The sequence below is a fragment of the Entelurus aequoreus genome, linkage group LG22, assembly GCF_033978785.1.
Source record: "Entelurus aequoreus isolate RoL-2023_Sb linkage group LG22, RoL_Eaeq_v1.1, whole genome shotgun sequence".
Lineage (NCBI taxonomy): Eukaryota > Metazoa > Chordata > Actinopteri > Syngnathiformes > Syngnathidae > Entelurus > Entelurus aequoreus.
Window position 1 is genome coordinate 39,345,618 of NC_084752.1, and position 9,633 is coordinate 39,355,250.

Consider the following 9,633-nt stretch of genomic DNA (forward strand, 5'->3'; position numbering starts at 1 on the left):
TGTTAAATGTTTAAATATTAACTGTCAGTTTACTGTACTGTGCCAACTGTACTACTATATGAGTACCTATTTTCTATTGTTTCATTGGAAATAAAACAGCAAAGTCCATTTGGCTGTCATCTGTTTTAATTATGAGACACAATTGTGTCAAAGTCATGATTTTTTTAAATTTCATGCTTGAAGTAATAATTGATGACTTTAAAAAAGTAGTTTTCTACTTGTGAGTGTTGATGACACAACACTTGATATTCTAGTTTCAAGCATGTTTTACTCAATATAGGTCATCAAATCTCAGCAACAAGCTGTAATATCTTACTGACATCATTTAGGAGCAAAACACTTCAAACAAGTAAAACACTCTAACATCAAATCTGCTTAGTGAGAAGAATGATCTTACCAGACAGAAAATAAGCAAATATCAGCCTTATTTGAGATATTTCATCTTACTTAGATTTCACTTTTTGCAGTGTTGAATCTGCTTAAAGTGAAGCGAATAGTCCGTTTTGTAGCATTTGGAGATCGGTTTGTCCTGTAAGGGTGTTTTCTCTAAAGACAAAGGGACCATAGTCCCAGTTTTGAGACACAGCATAGAAGACTGTCATGATCCGTGGCCCGCATCTTGATTTGTTTAGGTTTTGTTCTGTTAGTTTGATTACCTCAGTTCAGTTTTCAGCCCCCCTGGGTTTGTGTGTTGGTTTCCATGGGTGCTGATTAGTCTCACCTGCCTCTGATTAGTGCTCACCTGCTGCCGGGCACTAATCAGAGAGCTACTTATTCACCTTGTGCGCCACAATCGACCTGGCTTCCTTATTTGCAGTATGCAACACGAATATTCCTGTTTCTGAGATTTATGATTCCTGTGCTAGGTTTTTTGCCTTAGCTTCCGCGTGTGATCGGCACACATTCCTTTTGTTTGTTTCTTGCATGTTTGTATCTATGCAGGCCCGGCCCTATCCAATCTGGCGCCCTAGGCAAGACTTTAGGTGGCGCCCCCCCACATCGGCAGTGAAGTGTATATACTCACAAGAAACCGAATAGCTTTGTCTTTGACCTTTTTTTTTTTACTTAAAGAAAGCAAATTAACAATCAGAATAGTTAACAAGATAAAAAAAAAAAAAATGAATAAATAAATGAATACAAAAAATAAAAAATGAATATATGAAATACAATATTTTTGACATACATAAACACAAAATAAAACATGTCAACAAGTTGCATAAAATAAATTAAAAATACAATATAAATAAGGCACTGCACAAAACAAGATATCAAACCAGTATGACTTTAACAACTATATTACAAAAAAAGGGGATCCTACAGAGTTCTCTATTTGTGCTTTTTAATATTGCATTAACTAGAATGACTTACAAATGACTGTACACCAGGGAGTACTGTAATTACCTAACGTTACATTATTATTTTACATAACAATTTAGCCCCCTCCACAATATTAACCCGACGTTAAAACAGAACTAGCTATTTATTGATTAGCAATTGTCGAATCATGTAACATTAGCTTAATGCTAAAAAGCCAGGTTACTATCACATTCTGTAACAGACAAATAATTTCATGTAGGCTAACATTAACTACCTGCTACCTCTGTCTTTTTCTCGTTTCTCCTCTTCTTTTCTCTTTTTTCTTCCCTGGGCACGTGACAGTTTTGGCCGTTTTGACATCTTGTGTTGATTTTTTGATGGTCGACGTCCAAAAAGAGTCATGATATGGAAGGGAGGGGGCGCAACGTGCGGGGGGAGGGGGGGGCGTAAGGTTGTAACAAATAATATCTCTATTAAATAGGCTTTACTTTGCATTTTAATTAACGTGCAATTATTTTTTGTATTTAGAAATAATAGTACCAACTTTATTTATTTTTTTTTTTTCCTCCAACATTTGTGGCACTGGCGTGGCGCCCCCTGATGGACGGCGCCCTTAGCATTTGCCTATACGGCCTATGCCACGGGCCGGCCCTGTATCTATGGTATGATTTATGACAAATAAATCACATCTTACCTGCACGCTTGGTCCGGAGTTGTCCGCTGTAAGATGCGTGACAAAGAGGTTCACTTTAGGCGAATCTCTTTGATGTTCAATTGTTTCACGAGGTTGACTTGGTCCCCAAATTCGCGCACATTGTGACGATTGACTGTGCCACACCAATTTAAATTTGCTTTATCACTAAAAACTAGACGTGAAAAGAAAGTTTCATCATCTCCAGCATTGACTCACAGCATCTCCTTCACATCTCCGTGTTGTTAAGTGCTTGGACAAGTAGGGATGATGTTCGAAACCGCTTCTCCCTGTTGTTCGATAAGAAAAGAACCGATTCCATGGACTCGAATCCCTTTTTGAGAACTGGTTCCCGTTAAAATCCTCAGTGCTGAGCTGTGTAGAACTTGCACCTGGCTCGCTGACAACAAGCTATCCATCCACTTGGGTAAAACAGAATCCATCCTGTTTGGGTCCCACATCAACCTCAAGAAAGTCAGTGACTTCACCATAAAAGTGGGTGACATTGTTATCACCAGGAAAGATGAGGTCACCTACCTAGGTTCCATTCTAGAGGCTAACCTTTCCTGTGATAAAATGGCAACCAAGGTAATCAAAAAGGTTAACCGACGAACGAGATTTCTCTACAGAATCTCCTCTCTGGTCAACAAAAGCACCTTGAGGATTCTGGCGGGAACTCTCGTTCAACCCTTTTTTGATTACGCATGCACCTCCTGGTACCCTAGCACCTCCAAAACCCTCAAATCTAAACTCCAAACATCCCAGAACAAGCTAGTCAGGTTACTTCTAGACCTCCACCCCAGATCCCACCTCGCTCCTACCCACTTCTCTAAAGTGGGCTGGCTCAAGGTGGAGGACAGAGTTAAACAACTTGCACTGAGCCTAGTCTATAAAATCCACTACACCTCCCTGATACCGAAGTACATGTCAAACTACTTCCCTACTCTCACTCAAGGTGCACAATAACATCTACTCATGGTCTTGTCTTCTCAGGAGGACGTCATCAACACTCAGTGTGGGTACGACATCAGAACCAAATCGGTGAGTCCCTTGGCTTTCATCCAAGTATTACTTGCTTTCAAAAAGGTGGTTGCACTTGGTGAGCTCCTGCAAAACGTATTGCGATGCACGTGTGAGCTCATCAGGTACTCCACCCTCCTCAGTACAATGTCCTCCTTTCAGCGCAGTCCAAAACACGGCAGCTGGACGTATGACGCGCTATTACTCATGCTGCAGCAATGCGGTGGGAGTTGAAGACCCTCCCCCTCCACCCCCACCCCGGTCATTAGCTTTGGCCCTCACTCTTAGCATAATAGTGAGGAAAAGCCTAAAGAAGGCACTTTGCAGGAAAACTCCACTCACCGTTTGTAATACCCTTGTGACATTAGTTAGCACTGTGAAAATGTATGTTTGGGTCTTTTCAGGACTCTGAGCAGAGGACTTTCATCTACATTAAAGGCTGCGTGCCACAGTTTGAGAAGTGGCTGCAAGACAACCTGACGGTGGTGGCGGGCATCTTTATCGGGATTGCATTATTACAAGTGAGACGCACTTCCTGTCGTGCCGCCGTTGGCCGTCGTCTTGACGTGGGTTTGTTCTTCTTGGCTTCCTTAGATTTTTGGCATCTGTCTCGCACAAAATCTGGTGAGCGACATTGAAGCAGTCAGAGAGAGTTGGTGAGTTGATCTGCTCGTTGGAGCCGGGTTCTGAAGTGTACCGTGGACTTATACCTTGCCAACTAACCCTTAAAGGCCTACTGAAAGGATTTTTTAAAATTTAAACGGGAATAGCAGATCCATTCTATGTGTCATACTTGATCATTTCGCGATATTGCCATATTTTTGCTGAAAGGATTTAGTAGAGAAAATCGAGGATAAAGTTCGCAACTTTTGCTCGCTGATAAAAAAAAGCCTTGCCTGTAGCGGAAGTAGCGTGACGTCACAGGAGCTAGTATTCCTCACAATTCCCCGTTGTTTACAATGGAGCGAGAGAGATTCGGAGCGAGAAAGTGACGATTACCCCATTAATTTGAGCGAGGATGAAAGATTCGTAGATGAGGAACGTTACAGTGAAGGACTTGAGAGGCAGTGATGGACGTATCTTTTTTCACTCTGACCGTAACTTAGGTACAAGCTGGCTCATTGGATTCCACACTCTCTCCTTTTTCTATTGTGGATCACAGATTTGTATTTTAAACCACCTGGGATACTATATCCTCTTGAAAATGAGAGTCGAGCACGCAAAATGGACATTTAAAGTGACTTATCTCCAAGACAATACATCGGTGACACACTTAGCTACTGAGCTAGCGCGATAGCATCGTTCTCAAATGAAGATAGAAACAAAATAAATAAACCTCTGACTGGAAGGATAGATAGAAAATCAACAATACTATTAAACCGTGGACATGTAAATACACGGTTAATGCTTTCCAGGCTGGCGAAGGTTAACAATGCTGTGCTAACGACGCCATTGAAGCTAACTTAGCAACCGGACTGCACAGAGCTATGCTAAAAAACATTAGCTCTCCACCTACGCCAGCCAGCCCTCATCTGCTCATCAACACCCGTGCTCACCTGCGTTCCAGCGATCGGCAGAAGGACAAAGGACTTCACCCGATGCGTTTGGCGGCCCGGAGACGTAGGAAGTCAAGGTGAGGTCGGCGGCTAGCGCGGCTAGCGCTCCAACAAAGTCCTCCTGGTTGTGTTGCTGTAGTCCGCTGCTAATACACCGATCCCACCTACAACTGTCTTCTTTGCAGCCTTCATTGTTCATTAAACAAATTGCAAAAGATGTCCAGAATACTGTGGAATTATGAAATGAAAACAGAGCTTTTTGTATAGGATTCTACGGGGTGTTACTCGGACTTCGTCACGCGCATATGTCATCATACCGCGATGTTTCAGCCGGATATTTCCCGGGAAGTTTAAAAGTCACTTTATAAGTTAACCCGGCCGTATTGGCATGTGTTGCAATGTTAAGATTTCCTCATTGATATATAAACTATCAGACTGCGTGGTCGCTAGTAGTGGCTTTCAGTAGGCCTTTACTTTAATGCGCCTTATAATCCGGTGCGTCTTTTGTATGAAAATAGACCTGACTAGACCCGGTGGTGTGCTTTATAATCCGGTGCGCCCTATGGCGGTAAATTAAGTGGGTTTTTTTTCTCTCTGGATGAATATAATAATATGTGTGCTTTATTTTTTGTACAGTTTGTTCACTTAAACGCGGCCGAGGGCAAGAAGGATGTACGAGGTATGACTGCCCCCCCATCCTTACCGACCCCCTGTGGTGTGCGACTAAACTTACACACTTTTTCCCACAGGCCTCTTCAGACTGGACACCAGCGACGACGGGGGACACTTGACCAGCTTTAGACCCCGTCTGAGAACTCCTTCAAGCAATCATTATTCAGCCTGAGCCCCGCGTCAGATACACTAACCCGGCGTTTAAACTTCCCCTTCCTCGCATCATTTTTTACACCGGTAAGTGCGCCGTCTATTTCCTCAATCTCCGCCTCGATGGTTTGTCAATGGAGTTGGGAGAGGAAGTGACGTCACCACAGCCAGCTTCGTAACTCTGAAGGTAATCACTAGAAAGATGGCGGCGTGCCCGTGTTTCTTGTGGGACTCCTGGTCATGTAAATACTACTTTTGTGGACGACCTCTGACATGTGTTGTCAATACATTGCGTTGGGAAGTCCCACGCGGTGGCGAAAGGGAACCACTGCACTTTTTCATGCACAAATATAAAGTTCCTCTGAGAAAAACACTGCATGCCTTCTGTGACACGGACTCACCTGACCGTAGTACGTTGAAGTATTTGAAAGTATTAGGCTAGTTTTCTGGTGAGTTGGTCGGTTAGCACTTTGTGTAAAAATAAAGAAAAACGAAGAATGGAGTTTTAAGTTGCCGAGAATTAACCTGAGATTTTTCCGTGGCATTACCTTCGTAAGGGTGTGGTTATACGAAGATTATTGACCATTTGAAATAGCATGAGCATTCTCCAAGAACAACCTTTTTAAGCACTTTAGGAATAATCAGCTGCTGGCATGATTTAGTCCTTGTAGTTCAACAGGCGGCCACTAGAGGAGGCACTTTCTTCAGCCACTAGAAAACAGCCAACTACACCAGGCCTGGGTAATTACTTTGACTCGGGGGCCACATTTAGAGAAAGAAATGTGTCTATTTTTAGGAACACTAATACAAAACCTCCCAATAATGTCCGATTGAATGCTAAAAACGTCATGACAGACCGCCTTAAAAAACGTAATGGAATTTTACATTTTTCTATGAAGGATAAAACACTGAATATTGACAAAATAGGAATGTCACACCCCCTTTCCATCGACATATTTTACCATCAAGTGAAACGCAACAAAAATGCAACAAACAGTGAAATATGAACGCGAAGGGTACAAAATAAACCAACCTACAATCTGATACATCACTAAGCTTTAGAACTTTGTTGTGAAAATCTCCTTCCGCGTCTGTGGAAACGCTTCCCGCCCACACTGCTTGGTGCCTCGTCTGAGCTGCTGTGACGTCGATGACCATAGTAACTAATTACATGACCATAGTAACTAATTACATGACCATAGTAAGTAATTAGATGACCATAGTAACTAATTACATGACCATAGTAACTAATTAGATTATCATTGTAACTACTTAGATTACCATAGTAACTAATTAGATGACCATAGTAACTAATTAGATTACCATTGTAACTACTTAGATTACCATAGTAACTAATTAGATGACCATAGTAACTAATTCGATTACCATTGTAACTACTTAGATTACCATGGTAATCTAATTAGATGACCATAGTAACTAATTAGATTATCATTGTAACTACTTAAATTACCATAGTAACTAATTAGATGACCATAGTAACTAATTAGATTACCATTGTAACTACATAGATGACCATAGTAACTACTTAGATGACCATAGTAACTCATTAGATTACCATTGTTACTACTTAGATGACCATAGTAACTACTTAGATGACCATAGTAACTCATTAGATTACCATTGTTACTACTTAGATTACCATAGTAACTAATTAGATGACCATAGTAACTACTTAGATGACCATAGTAACTCATTAGATTACCATTGTAACTACTTAGATGACCATAGTAACTCATTAGATTACCATTGTTACTACTTAGATTACCATAGTAACTAATTAGATGAGCATAGTAACTCATTAGATTACCATTGTAACTACTTAGATGACCATAGTAACTCATTAGATGACCATAGTAACTACTTAGATTACCATTGTTACTACTTAGATGACCATAGTAACTAATTAGATGACCATAGTAACTACTTAGATGACCATAGTAACTAATTAGATTACCATTGTAACTACTTAGCTGACCATAGTAACTAATTAGATGACCATAGTAACTATTAGATCATCCCAAAGCGCAGATTCCAAGCATGTAAAGACTTAGTATAGTTGAAGATCATTATAAAAGATGAGTGCACATCATAATGGCAGCTACACTTTACATCTTAAACATCTAAAAACATATTTGGGAATGTCCTGCAGGCCAGATTGAAAAGCTCATGTGGCCCCCGGCCCTTCATTTGCCCAGGTCTGAACTACACTTATACAGTTTGTAAACAGTTACTCTTTCACTTCTTGTGTCTCTCTGTGGGTTTTGTTAATGATCAGTTTGAGTCATATTTTACAAAAAATGCTCATTTGGTTTGCTATATTTGGTTGTTTTTCCACAACATTTGGCTATTTATAATGTGCTATAACAATGTTTGCACCTAACAACAACAACAACATATGCACACACACGTATTATTTAATGTCTGCAATATGCTTTGCAGTCACACTCACTGGAGGAAACACTTCTTTATGTTCTGTTTATTTGTTTCCGCCAAAAACTTCAAAGGATTGTTGCTTCAACTCCCTCTTTTGTACCACTCAGTGCCAAAATATGTCCTTTCTACATATTCCCGGTTGAAGTTGAATATTGTTTCCTGGAATGTTGTTCCGACATCTGGTGAAGAACTGGATTGTGACAATGTTGTAAATATGTTTGAATAAATGTGCTTCTTTGTACAGATTGTGGACACTGTCAAGCTCTCTGTTATTTTGTATTTGTGAGCATCATTGCCATCTGGTTGGGACTAGAATAATTACACAAACTCTCTAGAGCTGTTCTTTCCCTACATGATGGCTCTATTTCATGACAAAGCCAACGACCCGCACTGTTTGACTCTAAATGTGCTTCCTAAATAATGTTCTACTTAAATATTCACAGGCTTAAACCCAAAATCCTTTAATTTTGCAGCAGTCCTTGGAATAGTCATTTATTTTTTTTAAAACTACTATAAATAAATGCCAAGTGAAATATAAGATGCAGATGAGGAACATATTTAAATATAATATTTAAATAAATAAAAAGTGAGTTGTGGATACTAACACCTTGCTAATGTTCTGGCAAAACAAGTTATTTTGATGGAAGTATTATTGGCAAACAGCTCAGTCTGTGTGTCTGCAATCTGATTCCCACGTCTGTACTGATTTGTGTGTCTGTATGTCAATTTGTGTGTGCCTAATTGGATCCGTCTGTGTGTTTTAATTTGTGGGTCCATATTGCGATTCGTGTGTGTAAAAAAATAAATAAAATAATAGTAATAAATCAGTGCGTAATTTTTATCTACCGTAATTTCCGGACTATAAGGCGCAGGGTTTTGATGTGTAATTAGCGTAGTATATAGGGGTTCCTGCTACCACGGAGGGGATTGTCGGGACAGAGATGACTGTTTGGGAACGCAAAGCGTCCCATTTATTAACAATAAATCTTTCAATCATTCAATCAAACTTTCACATCTTTGACATGGCGAACAGCATTCGTGCAGAGTACAAATAATACAACGGTGCAAAGTAATACAAAGTGCTCGCCTGTACGTTATCAAAATAACCAGCCTACCGGTATATGAAAAGTCAGTCTTTAATCATTGTGTCATCGTCTTCCTCCTGCGTACTAAAACCACCGAAATCCTCTTCGTCGGTGTCGGAGAAGAACAGGCCGTATATAAGCCGCACCCTTGTATAAGCCGCAGGGACCAGAACGAGGTGAAAAAGTAGCGGCTTATAGTCCGGAAATTACGGTATTTGTGTGTGTGTGTCTGTATTCAGATTGGTGTGAAGCAGGAACCCTGATTGGTTGTCTTTTTACACCTGATTGTTGCTACAAAACAATCATGTGTATTGTTGTGATGTTAGATGATAGGCTCCAGCCGCCCCCCCGCTAGGGATGATACTCGAAACCGGTTTTCCCGGTTGTTTGATAAGAAAAGAACCGAGTCCTCGGACTCAAATCCCTTTTTGAGAACCGGTACCCGTTATCGAGACCACTATAGTAAAGGAAAAGAGTTGATTCTTTATTCGAATCCCGTCCCGACCAGAAATGCTCCGTGGGACATCACAAGAAATGGCGTCACGTAGCTCAGTCATTAGGCGCAGATAGCGAAAGCAGGAAAACAATGGACGGGAAAAAGCGCTCCAAGGTGTAATAAAGTTCAAAACAAAAGCTATAATCCATCGAATAACTTTATTGAGATATTTTAGCAGGGTAAAACACATGA

General features: G+C 40.5%; 1 protein-coding gene across 1 annotated transcript in view; it reads left to right on the forward strand.

The window, feature by feature from the left end:
* LOC133639676 (tetraspanin-5) overlaps positions 1-8,110 on the forward strand; it is a 36,755-nt gene extending 28,645 nt beyond the window's left edge. The window contains exons 6-10 of the mRNA XM_062033188.1: positions 3,002-3,049; positions 3,433-3,549; positions 3,623-3,684; positions 5,221-5,263; positions 5,334-8,110. Of these exons, the coding sequence (XP_061889172.1) occupies positions 3,002-3,049; positions 3,433-3,549; positions 3,623-3,684; positions 5,221-5,233 (240 nt within the window). The 3' untranslated portion in view covers positions 5,234-5,263; positions 5,334-8,110. The remainder of the gene's footprint in view (positions 1-3,001; positions 3,050-3,432; positions 3,550-3,622; positions 3,685-5,220; positions 5,264-5,333) is intronic.
* The last annotated feature ends 1,523 nt before the right edge of the window (positions 8,111-9,633 follow it).